Source organism: Atractosteus spatula, chromosome 7 (genome assembly GCF_055471065.1).
Source record: "Atractosteus spatula isolate fAtrSpa1 chromosome 7, fAtrSpa1.hap1, whole genome shotgun sequence".
Lineage (NCBI taxonomy): Eukaryota > Metazoa > Chordata > Actinopteri > Semionotiformes > Lepisosteidae > Atractosteus > Atractosteus spatula.
Window position 1 is genome coordinate 10,629,499 of NC_142712.1, and position 14,896 is coordinate 10,644,394.

At 43.2% G+C, this 14,896-nt stretch overlaps 2 protein-coding genes across 2 annotated transcripts in view; one reads left to right on the forward strand and one right to left on the reverse strand.

The window, feature by feature from the left end:
* LOC148830441 (calpain-5-like) overlaps nt 1-8,296 on the reverse strand; it is a 37,547-nt gene extending 29,251 nt beyond the window's left edge. The window contains exons 1-2 of the mRNA XM_088922376.1: nt 8,176-8,296; nt 1,209-1,381 (exon numbers count right to left, since the gene is read on the reverse strand). Coding sequence (XP_088778502.1) covers nt 1,209-1,373 — 165 coding nt within the window. The 5' untranslated portion in view covers nt 1,374-1,381; nt 8,176-8,296. The remainder of the gene's footprint in view (nt 1-1,208; nt 1,382-8,175) is intronic.
* Nucleotides 8,297-10,081: 1,785 nt separating this feature from the next.
* On the forward strand, nt 10,082-14,847 carry LOC148830443 (uncharacterized). Its single transcript, XM_088922443.1, has 4 exons — nt 10,082-10,607; nt 11,640-11,809; nt 12,077-12,398; nt 13,127-14,847. Exons 1-4 carry the CDS (start codon nt 10,082-10,084, stop codon nt 14,845-14,847), a joined length of 2,739 nt encoding a protein of 912 aa, XP_088778569.1.
* Nucleotides 14,848-14,896: the final 49 nt, after the last annotated feature.

Below are 14,896 nucleotides of genomic sequence, written 5' to 3' on the forward strand. Positions count from 1 at the left end.
AATATAGACTAATATACTGTACACAGTACCCTACATACCATTTTACAAACCCTAATGAGAAGCCTGTAGCATAAAGCTGGGTTAAGGGAGCAGGGTCTGTCTTGTTCCACTTTTTGTATGAAATCTCCCATTGCTCTTTCTTAATCCTAGTTTCACCAAATGAATGAAGGCTCTCCTCTAGCTCTCTGGTATGGACTTTGCCTGAAATGCAGAGGAACGCGATGCCTCTATAGGTGGATCACACCTGCCAATCATTTCTCAATGTACACTATCATCTACAGTACCTGCATGCAGTTGTGTTAACATCTACTTCAAGCAGGATAAATAAACAGAGAAAGAGTTAAACTAAACTCAGACCTGTTTCTCTGGCAAGAAAGATAAACTTCTGTACAGACCATATCTCATTGTTATGGAAGGGACGACCACAAGGTGCTCTGTGTTTGAGTCTATACTCTGTGGCTAACGAAATGTTGAATTTAACTCCTGCATTTTAATTGAAGGTTTCTAGTTTCAAAGAGGCTTCTTTTATTTTAATGCTGCTTTAGATTCTGTAGCGCTTAAACTTTCAGAAAGTTAAACTTACAGCTGAGACCACAAATGAGAAATTGACTTTGACCCTCTCAGTATTTGCCAAGTTTCTAGTTCCAGCAATTAGTCTAATGTTTTGGTCCCTTGAGCTTTACTTTTTCTATGCCATCTTGAATTTCTCCAGACAGCCGTTATCTGCAACTCTGAAAACGTCTGATTGATCCAGATGCCCATTAATCATGTACTTAAATCAGACAAGGCGTGCTGCATGTTTATGAAACCCACACACAAGACACCGTGATTTACTCTGTATCTTAAATTCTGCAGAAATTATCTTTGTAGTTGGTAGTCTGGCAAGATCCAGATTCACAAACTGCACTTTTGCAAAAGCTGGGGGCAGAGTAGCTTGGTGGGTAAGTCTCTGAACTATAGGTTGTACAGTGTTTGACATATCTGTCCAGTGATTTCCCAAAATACTTCTATTGCACATTTAAAAGACAATTTGTCTTCATGCCTTGGGCTGTACTTCTTTGCAAAGCTTGAAAACATGAAATTTGTATCATTTAACTGAAAGTGCTTATTTACACATTTACATTCACACATGCTGTGACTCAGCACATATCTGTGTATTTGTCTCCGCGGGGGTGGGGGGTGGGGGGGTGTGTCTTAAAACGCCTTACCTTAGGCCTTTTCCAGTGCACTCTGCCAATCCTGTTGCCCTGGTAGAAGAGTGACTCATCAACAGCAGGGAATAGGGGGTCCTCAAACAGCCCTCCACTCTGTTGGCACTGTTTCTTCAGAGAGGAATACTGTTGGTTCTCGTAGGCCTTCACTGATGAGAACATACTGCAGCCTGAAACACAGCAGGCAAGGGAAACTATCACACCTGTGGGAATTAAACTAAACAATGGGTTCTGTTCCAAACGAGAAGGAGGACCAATGGTCTGACTAGAAACATCAGGCGAAAATGTGTTTCATTAGTGACATCCCTTAAAACACTTGCATCGAAGGAGGATATTTTGTGAGATTGTTGATAAGTACGACTCAATGGAATGTTGCTTCTTTGTTTACTTATAAGGAGCTTGCTACATTTCATCAAACAGGATCCCAGTGTACTTACATGTGGGCAGGGGACCCCCTGTTATGTGACAGTAGCTCACTGCACAGGAGACAAGGCAGAAAGGAGGTCATTCAGGTGACCAATTAAATGGAGGCAGAAACTTGTGCCAGCAGGAGGGAAACAACTTGAACTGGAACTGAGCCAGGACACTCTTACTGCTACCCGGGAGGGGTTTTCAAAACAAAGGGATGACAACAACAACCAAAAAATTGATTACCGCAGGTGCCATCTATTCTTTTTAAAAAACGCAAGCAGCACTAAGCAAGTCCCAGTCACACACAGAGTTAACCTGGCTGTAATGTAGATGCTCGCGCATTTGCAGACATCAGAATGCCAGAACGGCTTTGACATAATTTTATTGTCATAGATCTATCGCCTGTAATTTGGGTATAACCTTGGAGACTGACACTATTAGAGACAGGGCTAATCATCATAATATTGAGGCTGGAGAATTCCCTATCCATCTTCAAAACGCTATCACTTCCAGACAGAAGCAATTTAAACCCAAGATAATCACAGAGAGTGCTCTTCTTAAGGTCACAATGGCTTGACATTGCACTCACAGAGCCTGTTTCTCTACAAAGAGCAAATCATGGTGGAAAAAGATTAACCAGAATTATCCAAATACAGATGCAGCATACAGCATACCTTTCATTTGATTTTGTGCTCAATAACCTTGTAACTACAATGTACTGGTTATACAAAATTCATTCTTTGAGTGTTACCTTTTCTAAAACACATGTGCACATGGTAGAGTATCTGTTACAGTAGTGTGTTCTTGCAAATCATTACTTGCTTTGATACACATGACTACAGTTCAAAAGAGGTATTGTGTTGGTGTCAGGTTGCAGTAGATGTTGGTCTTGTATATCTGATTTACCTAAAACACTCAATAAAGGCATTTTTTTGTCTAGGCTTCTTAGGTGTGAAAAGCACGTCAGATTGAAAGAAAAAACACTACAGGAGCACATATCACAAGACCGGACTGTCTCAGCATGACTAAAAATATATTTTCGACAGCAGATCTGCACAAAAAGTTTTACTGAAAGATAAATTCACAAACAGTTCCAAATGTGAAGCACACCTCACAAAAGAAAAAAAGTAAACAAAAACAGAAGTCAGAAAATGTTCTACAGCTTTGTAATTGCTGTAGTACAGGAATGGAAAAGTCCCCTAACTATTCCACTCTGGGACTTCATGAGTTAGTATTCTACTCAAACATTGGATGTGTCAAGTTCTACAAATGTTTTGTGAAAATTAAGGGCAAACCACCACATGCATGTACAACCTGTTAGCTCTATTGCTTGTTCCAAGGTGATGGACTTTAATCTTTTACCTCTAATTCTTTAAAAAATGTAAAGGTGGTGCCTTCAAATTTCAAATAATTCAAATGTCGCCAAGAGTTCTGGCTTCAACCTGATGCTCTTCTGGCTGACCTGGCCTCACTCGAGAGAGCACTCCGTAAATTAGTTCTGTTGCAATTAGTCTCTAGCAACCAAACCATGTTGTCAAGGAGATTCCTTCATGGGATAAAACAGGCAAGGCCCTAATCTTGTTATTGTTTGCGCAATATTATTGTAGGAAGAAAGATACTTGGTTGTCGAAGGACAGAAAAAACAGCAACATGGAATTAGATCTGGAAACCATCAGTGCTCCCAGAGATATGGAAACTGCCAGTTAACCGCAGCTGTGATTTAAACCATGAAAGAATGGAAATTATGTCCAATACCCTTTCCCATTTGCTTCATTATATACAATACAGACAGCAAAAACTTACTTTACTTCAAGAAAACTTTATAACTGTCTTTTTACAGTCTTATAATGCTTCAACTACAGAAGCGGGATTCTTTTAGAACCAATTACCAGAAATACACTGATTATCTGACCGATAGTGAAGAACAATCCTCAGTTACCATCTCTGCCCCTAACTGTTTACTCAGAGAGCATACCAGCTGTTTAATAATTAACACTGACCCTCAACACTGGATTTCTGCATTTCACTCGAACTTTTCACCAATGCTGATTTTATTCTGCAAGGACAGACAGAATAAAATGTGATGCCCATAGACGAAAACAGCACTGCCAACTGAGGATCTGTTGATGTTGGCATTTTGTTGAAGTGCAACATCAGGACAGGCAGCCACATATGAAAAAAAAATATAGAAAACATGTTAAGTAAACTAGCCTCAAGATCCACCTAATTATATGTCAGCTGTGCATAAGAAAAACTGTAAAATGTTTCTCAAGTCGAAGATTTACCCTGAGATAAGCTGCACACACCTACATGCCAGCATGCTCTGCCAAATGAAACTCTCGAGCGTCTTATCAGCTTCATTCAGGCATTCATGCTGTTCGTGTCATATGGGCGTCAGTTCGCATCATATGTGTCATAGGGGCTTCAGTTTAATTTCCGAGAATGACCAAAACACAAAGTTTCCTGTGTTTGTGTCAATTTGTGCTAACTTATACGGACACTATATCACACACCACAACCTTAACACACCACTATCTCCTACAGCAAGTTCATTTAAGGTGACTTTTTTGGACAGCCAAATAATCAGGAAAAAATTAGATTCCCCCTTTCCTGGATTTTCTGTTTTTCGGCAGAGTACTTGCAACCAAATCCCATATTTTGGAGCCTCCATACGCAAGTCACTTTTCTTCATTTCGATTTAATGCATTGAACTAGCAGAGCAGTACAGTACAGACACAGGGATCTTTCTATGGAGCAGAACAACAATTCCATTCAAATATTCCTGCAGTAGTAAGATAAAAGAGTGTGGTACATGCTGCACTGTACATTTCCATTCATTTTATCACAAAATGCTAAAAATATAATCTGACTAACTACTTTAGATAAAGATCCAATGAAGGCTGCAATCAATAGGCACCATTTTTTTCCTATCCACTAAAAAGCAGAAAATAGACATTTGCCCAAGTCAATTGAAAACTCACAAAATATCCCAGCTCAAGTATGAGCAATGGTTTGAGCACTTTTTATTGACATGGCAACCTTAAGGTGTTGTGGGAGGGGTATTTCGTAAACAAAATAAAATCTATCTTGCAAAATTCAAAACAAACAGAAGGGAGAGAGTGCCGTTCTAATTACTGGAAAAGCAGAGGGTGCTTCCATTGCTTCTCTAACCGCAAATCCACTGCAGGAGAGCCTTAGTCCTTATTATACAATGTACCTAGGTAAGGCACTAAATAAAGAACGGTATTAAAACCCAGATTGTGGCGAGGAGAGAAGGGGGAGGGGTAAACTTCTTACCAAGGAAAAACACAAATTAAAAGGGGCAAATGAAAGCAGCGCTGTCGGAGAAAGCGGTGGCAGATGGCCCGGAGCTTTCAGCCAGAACACAGGCGTGAAGGCAGCAGCGCCACTCTGTTTCCCTCTGTCGCCTCCCGTTCCAGGTGAGGGCACCGGCAGGATCGCTGATAGACAGGTGGCTCTCCGGGGACGGCGAAGCGGGGGTTCGGGACGCGGCGCAGGCGCAGCCTCCCTATAGCCGCGCCTCGGCGGCACACAGCAAGCCGTACGGCCGCCTCTCGCCCCACAGCGCTGTTTTTTTTTTTTGTACGGCCCACATCCTCAGAAGCGCCCCGCCAGGACTCTTTTTTTCTTTAAAGAACAACTGTGCGGTCCTGCTGACAGCCTCCACGTGTAAAATTAAAATAAATTAACAGAAATTAGCATGCAGCATAGAGAGACTTGATGCCTGGTGGTTTATATTTATTTAACCGCCTGACACTTATCCGAGATGACAACTATTAAACTGAACGCTTGTACATCACAATCCCATGGGTAACAGTACTGTACATACAATCGGGAATGTGCTTTGCTACAGAAAGTGCCTTTTAAACGGAGATGAGCAGACACTTCACGCAAAGAGTTTGTGGGAGGGTGGAAAACGGTACTTGGGCATGTAGGCAAACCGGATCATGGAGAAAAAAAAAGTTGTATTGATTTTGTGGTTTCAAGTCACATAAACAGCACGGCGGTGCGGTGAGATGCTTAGCATTGCAGCCTCGCAGTGCGGGGGTCCAGGATTCAAGTCCAGACCTGGGGTGCTATCTGTGTGGGTTTTGTGTGCTCCCCCATGTTTATGTGGGGTTTCCTCTGGGTGCTCCAGTTTTCTCCCACAGGCCAAAGAGAAGACACTTGGCCCTGGTGTGAGTGTGTATGTCCTGTGATGGACCGGTATCCCGTCCAGTGTGTATACCCCCTTACACCTGTTGCTTGCTGGATTAGGCTCCAGTGGCCATGAGCTGGAAGAAGCAGTTCTAAAATGGATGGATGGAAGTCAGAGAGCTTCAATGGTGACAAGACGGGTTTTTTTTCATTCAGAATTCAAACAATTGCTTAAATGTATTTCATACTTCTTTTTTCCTCTTAACGACTGAGAAATGACAACAGAATCTGTATATCTGCTACAGTGTAGTCACTTATTAGTTACCCCAGAGGTTAAAAAAAATAACTGAGAAGTGGTGTAGCCTCAATCACTTTAATTAGGAAAGAGTAAAGTTAGTGAACTTAACTGACAAAACAAACATCAGTTAAAAAGGATAAAAATGGCAGACTGATCGCACAACTTGTGCACAGTGCATCTGGGGATGTTAATATATCAAATATACAGATGCACTAATCTCTTCAATGCAAATGTTTTTAGTGTGTTACTAGATGCAAGTGATATCATTACACACAGCAGTTTCTACTGTGTAACTTGACAGAGAACGCAGTATTTAACCGTCATTCTAGCTAAACAAGAATAAACTAGGAAGCAAAAATGATTATAAATCAAAACATTCTCCAGTTAAATGGCTAAATGCCCTTGTTTCTAGTCCTGCCACAATAGCTACACAAAACAAAGTTTCGAAAAATGAATCATCCATGTTTTTTGTTGTAGTTATCCACTGCTATAATACTAATCTCTCACAGCTGACGGACTGAATGGCAACCACACCTCGCTGTTACATCATCAAAACAACTACATTTGTGTCTGGTCTTTCCTGCTTTTCCTTGTGGGAGAAACTTTTGAGAATAGGTTTTAAAACATCCCCTCATACCACCAGCTTGCCCGAGGGCCATTGCACGAGTAAGATTCGTTTCTTTGAAGAAAAAGAACAAATGTGAGTCATATTACTAGAGTTATGCACATAACCTCGTTTAGTTTTCCTCATATGACCATGTCATCTACGGATATAAAACTTCATACTGTATACAAATTCTAACTACCCACACACTTCCTTTGAGAGATCGTGCAAAAAAGGGAATATTTCAGTGAAGGCAGGACAGTGCGAGTTTCATTTTTTAACCGGGCGTTAATGAACTCCAAACCTCATTAAGAAATTACAGCGTAGGCGTAAACCTGCTCCGTTTAGAACATCTGAAATCTATTTCAGGACTGTCTTTCAGCTGCGTGAACAAAAACTTAAAATTACGTATTTTCATACCAGAGAGAGTCGCTTTTCTTCAAGTGAATAAGTCCAGGTCTTTGTGTGCCCCTGCAGGGAATGATGACAATATTTTTAGTGGAGGTTAAATTAGACACAAGTGCTCTCTGGGTTGTTGAACCTCTTCACTCGCATACAAATAGAAGCACCTCCGCTGAGTCATCTTTAACTGGGAAGACGAAACAGGGACTGAAACCTTCTATCAATCTGAAGATTGTTGCTTTACGACGAACACCAGGGTTCAAACAATCTGTCCCTATAGACATACAGTATACTACATTAATTTAAGCTTTCAGCTCACGCGATTAAACATGATAGTAACATTTTATAAATACAACTCCATAGTCGTAGTTGTCTCTTAATTGGTCTTTTTTTTCCGGGATCTTTTTGATTGAACATAAAGACCAGCAAACTACGAAGGCAACCACGAAAACTTCAACAAAATGCACTTAAAAGGTTAAGGTTGTATTATAGATGCATAATATAAAGTTCTGCGGTGTAGCTGCTGTTCGAACTTCAAGCTAAATGCCATTGTAGCGTTTTCCATGGATGTCTAACTTAACCTCTTTTTAAACAATGATTACATTATGGTCAATAATAGTAGTGCAATAAAACTGAGCTCTGCTAATCCCTTAACTTTTATTAAGCTTAACATCCTCAGCAAGGGAAACGTCTTGTTATTAATCCACACAAATGTCTCGTACTGAAAACCGCCCCCTGCACACTCCGAGTCAAATCATTTCGTGATCTGAACATCTCAAAACAGCAATTAACAACACCGTCCTTACACGCATATGCCACTTCAGTTCATTTCTGCCGTACAGCCTGCACAATTACAGATTAAAAAAAAGGTAGCCCCCCACCCCAATCATATTTTTAGATGGACCGTCGCGAAGGCTCAGATCAAGGAATGCCAAACAGATTTTAAAAATGGGATCGCATTTCGGGGGTTCCTTCTCTGAGTGATGTCAGCTGCTTCCCTGAGTTCTTTTTTTTATTTTTCTCCAACCGGATTTTACATCTTCCAGATTATACACATCGGGAGTCGCGGTATTTTGTTTTGTGTGCCTCACCTGAATGGAGTCCCTTTCCCTCGGTGACGTCTTGTACCCAGTTCTCCGGGGATCCAGCTGTCCCGGAGCTGCAGCCCTCCCGCTCTGCGATGCACGGATCCTCGCTCTGTTTGCAAATTTCTTACACACGCTTGGGAGGAGCCGTCAGGCAGCCACTAAACTGCAACTGAGCATGTGCGATTACTTCTGCTAAACCCAAGCGGAAAACGTTGGTCTTCACTGGCAGTGAGGAGATGTTTTGCGCATTTTGTGTTTTGCACAATATATGAACAGTCGCATTTTGCTTGTGTTTTTGACAAAGTCGGCTGACGGCGATGAAGTCATATAAGCATTTGCATTCTAAAACTTTTCAAACCCCTTTTGAAACAATGTGGGCGTTTTGTGTTTTGGATCATTGCGCTTTCTTCCATAGCTATAGTTTATCGAGCTGATAAGGTCTGCAGGTGGTTTGCGGCATTCTCTCTAGCTCACCACGACTTTTATCTCCCTGTTGCCATGATTGTACAACATGGGCGTTATGCATCACAGAGACTGTAATCACGAACTACATTTTTAGTGGTAGAACTTCGTCTCATAAGCATTAACTCTACAAGTCCCTATTACCTGTAAAGCGCTTTGAGTGGAGTGTCGAGAAAAGCGCTATATAAGTGTAAGCAATTATTATTATTATTATTATTAAGATGGATTGTGTCACGACAATTCATTTTTTTCTTTTTTAGGATTATACAAATATATATGAAACAAAATATTTACACAGTATTATTGAATTCTTCCACATAGAGTAAAGGCGGGTAATAAACTGCATGTGTAAAGATAATTTTTAAAAAAACTTTACCTGGTCGTACATACAGCGAACACCTATACCGTCATATTCTGTGATTAGGGGTCAAACTGGGACTAGCTAGACCGGGTTACTTAGAATCGTTAAAAACTGCTCAATTCCATCCTCTGCCGGCGAACTATAGCATTAGATTATACTGGAATAGTTTTTTGGTCAATGTCAGGGACTAAGCTGGCTATATATATAAACAGTATGTCATATAGCTAAGCACGTCCACGTTTTTAAAAGAATGCTTAGACTAGATGAATTAACAAATGTAGGTATACAGAAACGTTTAGTAGGATTTGAAAATGTCAATAAAACAATAAAATGAGCAGTCTTGTAGTCGCATCTGAAAGACTGGAAATCACGAGCAATATCAGCATTCCAGGTCTCTAGTCTAAGAACACAAATTGCGGCTTCCGGTTCTGCTTCCCGTTCTGTGTTCAGATAAAGAGGTGACAAGACACACTGCGTTGTGTACAGAAAACAGTGAATCACAGTTCCTTAATCACTTACTGATGTTAAAAGAGGTTAATTTTTAACTGTAAGGATGGAGCAGGACACAAGAAGTATCATGTGAAAAGTGCACTTTATACCCCTGAAAGAAAAAGGAAAAAACACATCCCAGAGGGAAACGGCCTGACCTGGGCAATCTCAGCCGCTAAATTCAGTTTGCAGGTGTATTTCTTGGTTTTACATTGTTTAAAGTGAGCCTGATGGTAAGTCATAACCTCTTTGTTTGCTGTATCTTGGACATCTGGGATAATGCAGTTGTGGCAACAGCTAAACAAATATCAATGCATTAACCTAAATGTATTCATGAATTAAGAATTTTTCCAGAGCTGAAGTTTGCTGTATTACACAAAAGTAAATCAGTTCCAAATATGCAAAACAAAATGCAGCTCATGATATTTTTGAAATTTCCACATTATAAAAAAGAGGCTGTATTTTGTTACGTATGTGTATTTACAGCTGATAGTTGTCATCTGATAGCCAACAGGCTACTGTGTATTGTACAGCAAATATGGGGCACTTGAATTAAGGTTTCTCCTCACAAACACATCTGTTCTAGAAGAAAGGAATATGGAGGCCATCGCCCTGCGAAGATCTGGCCTCATCCTGTTCTCGTGCCTCCTTTGTGCCGCTGGTGGGGTCACTGCACCAGCCTCGCTCGCTCCCTGTGAATGGAAGAGGCTTGGGGGAAATTTCACGGAGGTGAACTGCCGTTCCCGGGGCTTGCAGACGGTCCCCGCCAACCTGCCAACCCAAGCCTCCGCCATCGAGCTCAGCTCCAACAGGATCACCAGCGTACTGCGGTCAGACTTCCCTCCGCTGGCGCCCCACACCGTCAGGCTCAACCTCAGCCGCAACTGGATCAGCGAAATCCAAGATGGGGCTTTGGCCGGCTTCGTTAACCTGGAAGTGCTCGACCTGAGCAGGAACCGGCTGCCGGCCTTGGAGCACGAGCCCTGGCGGGGCCTGGCTGCGCTGACGGAGCTGCACCTGGGACACAATGCCATAATGAACATTCCCCCCTCTGCGTTTGACAGCCTCGTCGGGGTGGAGGAATTATGGCTGCAAGACAACAGCCTGGTTGGCGTCCCACAAGGTAATGCGAGCAGCCGAATCTCCAGCGCAGCTTCTCAAGAGATGGGCGCACAATTTGGAACCACTCCAAGCTGCTGCTTATCGCATTGCAGACTTTTTGATTTGCAATTAAGCAAACAAGTTGTTCTGTCTTGAGGGAAAAGCATGTAATGAAGCCATCCATTCAGCCATGCCAAAACCCATTTGGTTCTCATTATTCTGCCGAGTCCTTCATTTCGTCTCCTTGATTTAAATTAGCGTTCGCTAATGTCAGGATGCCCTGTCTTGTCACCCACTGAATGACATATGTAACGTTAAATGCAAGCCGCTCTTCATCGTTCCACATTACCACCCACATAGCAAAGGACATCTCCAATTACATCTGTAATGCAAGCTTTCTCCCTCATTGCAGCACATCATGCTGCCTTTACTGAAAGAATGTTTTATTCCAAGAGTTCATTGCTAACACTGCTAGTAAATGTGTCTTTAGTGCTCGGTGTCAATCACTCTAAATGGCTATCCTAGTGCCTTGGTGAAAGTTGTGGAATACACCTCTCCCAGTACAAGGACATTCTTTAATGTTTTTGTCCGCAAAGGACTCTTTAGACGCAAATACAATTCACGAGGAAGGAAAACCTCTGCGGGTTCCACAGAAGCTGAACGATCGTGTAAAATATTTCTTCTGTATAAGATCATCTTCATAACTTTTATTTATAAGACCCAAGGATGCTGTACATAGTGATCAAGAGAACTTTTTAAAAAGTACGATAAAAGTAAAAGAATATACGGGTTAGAATACAGTGCAGTCGCACATAAGCCTGGTAAAAGGGTGATTTTTGAGTTTAGATTTGAAGGGAGTCAAAGAATTTGTGTCTTAGAGAATCAGGGGAAGGGCATTCCACGACGACGGGGCAGGGAGAGAAAAAGTACGGTCACCCAAAGCCCGAGATTTAATCCTGGGCACAGCGAGCAGAGGTCCAGCCTCAACTGAATGCAGCCTGAGGGAAGGAGTGCAATTGTCAATATGGAATAATTATCAGCTTTGCATTTGCAGCACTGAAGAGGACACCTTCCCTCAGGGTCCTGTCTCTCTCTCACAATCGGATCATGTCGATTGATTCCGGAAATCTCTGGCCGTGTCGAGATCTGGCTGTTCTGCACCTGGAGCACAACGCCATTTCCAGAGTGGCCGAGGATGCATTCGAAGGCCTAGGGAAACTTCAGGTGAAGTGTTTACGCCTCAGGACTGGTTTTATAAAGAAGAGGGGGGGATACAGACAGAACCCGACAATAAACAGTATAACGAGAGGTGGACTAAAGAAAAAAAAACACAAAAGGACTGAGTATAAAGCAGAGAGAACCAGGGAGGAAGGATATGAAGCAGTTGTAATGCAATTATAATGAAGACGCAACAGTATTAGAGCCAGATATTGAACTTCTGGGATTTTTGTATGCCGTCGATTTCATATTAGGTCTTTTCTCCACTTCCAGATGCTGAATCTGGGCTGCAACATGCTGGGAACCGTTCCCCCTGCTGCCCTTCAAGAGCTCTGGGAGCGGGGAGCAGATGTAGTTCTGGGCGGTAACCCCTGGTTGCAAGACCGCAGGTTGCAGGAGTTGAAGGTGCGGGCGCCCGCCTGGCTGCCCGACGGAGTGCGGTGCCAAGGAGAGCCCCTGCAGGGCCGCCAGCCGCCCGCACCGAGGGGTGAGCGCAGGACGTGCCGCAGGCCCCTACGGGTCTCCCCCCTCCTCACAGTTCAGCTCCCAGCGGACCGGGGCCTGACGCTGGCATGTAAGACAGCCAGCCAGGAAGGTAAGAGAAATTAGCTGGAGAAATGGAAAATAATCCTTACACTTTTAAAGAGCGTTTCTGGACACTCCCCTCAAAGGGCTTAATAGGTAATGGGGACTCCCCTTTGCCACCACTAATGTGCAGCACTCACCTGGATGATGTAACAGCAGCCATAGTGCACCAGTATGCTCACCACACATCAGCTGTCACTGATAGATATCATATGATAATGATAGTATCATTGGGGAAGAAAACAGAGTGATGAACCCAATTCATAGATGGGGATTATTAGGAGGCCATGATTGGTAAAGGCTAGGGGGAAATTTGGTCAGGACACTGGGGTTAATACCCCTATTCTTTAAAAAAAAAAAACCTGGGATTTTTAATGACCACAGAGAATCAGGACCTTGGTTTTACATCTCAAGACAGTACCTTTTCACAGTATAGTGTCCCCCTCACTATTCTGGGGCAGTAGGACACAAACAGATTGCTGAGTTGGCCTATTGGTCCCACTAACACCTCTTCCAGCAGCAACCTTAGTTTTTCCCAGGAGGTCTCCCATCCAGGTACTGACCAGGCTCACACCTGCTGAGCTTCAGTGGGCTGCCAGTTGTGAGTTGCAGAATGCTATAGCTGAAGCCACATTCAAACATACTCATATATGGATAACGATTACCCATTCAGACAAGGCATTTGGCAATTTTGTTATGACAACTGACAACCTGATCTTTATTTGCCTTCGTTTCTAGGACAAATTCTGTACTGGCAGACTCCATGGGGACGACTGGAGAAAAATGCCAGTTACAGCAGCTGGGATCCTGTTAAGGTTTTGAGAGATGGAAGTTTAAGGATTGTGAAGCCTGTGGTTTTTCACACTGGGCTGTATTACTGTTTATTTAGTGAAAGAGAACAAAGAACAATTGTTCCGTACAGAGTTGATTTTGGGGAAATACGTGATGTTAAAGGAGTGAAACCGAGGAGAACGAGAGAAGCAAGTAGAAATGAAGACACTGTCTCTGAAAGAGACTTCATTTCTGCTGTCGCTGTTTCGGTAGCTCTTAGCTTTCTAGGTGGATTTGTGCTTGGTGCCCTCAGCAGGTCTTATTTAAACAGATGCTGTAAGAAAATGAATCCGCAAAAAAATATCAGAGGTGACTCAAACATGAAACTGGACACTCTGCCGAATCAATATGAAAACCCAGTTATGGGTCATAGTGAGCACTCAGGGGCTACAGTGGTCTATGAGAGTCTTCTCTTGGTTAGAAGTGCAAAGCAGGGAGTTACTCCGACCACAAACACCCTGAATGTCCAGGATTCCGGTGCTCCCAGGGTGGGTGGTGTTTCAAAAGAACCTTGCGTGGTTGATGCCACACTGAAAAAGCCACCTTTGAGCACAAAAACCTTGTACCCACACCCTGAGAGTAGTAGAGCAATCTCAAAACCAAGTGATGGGAAGCCAGAAAACACCAGTGTGCCTGGCTCCCCATCCAGTGCCAGTTTGGGAAGGAGTGAATTCTCCCAAAACATTTCGACTCGATACCAAGAGCTTGAGACAGCACCCTCCAAAGGTCAAGGAGGCAAAGGAAGCACAGATATAGAAAGCTCTGCTCCAGTGCGCTCTCCCAAAAACCGCATGATGTTAGACTCCTTTGGAAGCGCAGCGGCACCAGAGGAGAGAAACGAGGAAGGAGAATACATAGTTTTCCCTGTGGAAGACGTTCTCGAGGTGGTTGGCTCACACACTGCCGATGCCCATTCTCCAAATAAAGACACCCATTTCAAGACAGTCCCCCTCTCAGCTGTGCCACAGGAGAGGCCATCCACACCGCCTGCTGAAATCAAACTTGAAATGCCAGCAGAAAATGATGTAAGCAAGACAGATCATTCCCAGCTTAGTACGAGACCGAGCTCAGAGGAATTGCGCAGGTGGAAGGGAGCTTCTGAAGATGATGACACAGGATCCGCAGGATCTCGTGTGCAAGAGGAAACAACCAGTGAAAAAGATCAAGATGCTAGAGCCAAGGCGAGCCAGACTTCTGGGATCTGCAGTAATCCCCTCAGGGACAATGAAGAAATGGGGGAAGAAAATGCTGTTTGCAGAGCAGTCAGTGGCCAGAGCAGCTCCGAAGATGATTCCGAGACAGAGGGGGAGGAAGGACACCCCACAAACCAAGAACACAGCATGAACGAAAATGAAGAAAAGAGATTTCAGGAGGAGAGAGAAGATAAAGGCGAGAAGCAGGCAAGGGTGGCCAAGCGCCGAGTCATTAAGCTCTACAACTACGATGAAGAAGGCAAGCTCTACGGTCACATCAAAGATCCTGATGAATACAGGAACACGCCCCGGCTGAAACAGAGATCGCAGTCCCTGACACGACTGAACGCAATAATGAGTGCGGAAACGGGTCAGACCACAGAACACCCAAAACATTCCCCTGTTGACACCCCCCTCTTCAAACTCACAATCTAAATGAATTCGGTCATACGCTTCAATTGAAAAGGGATACCTCCATTAAAAA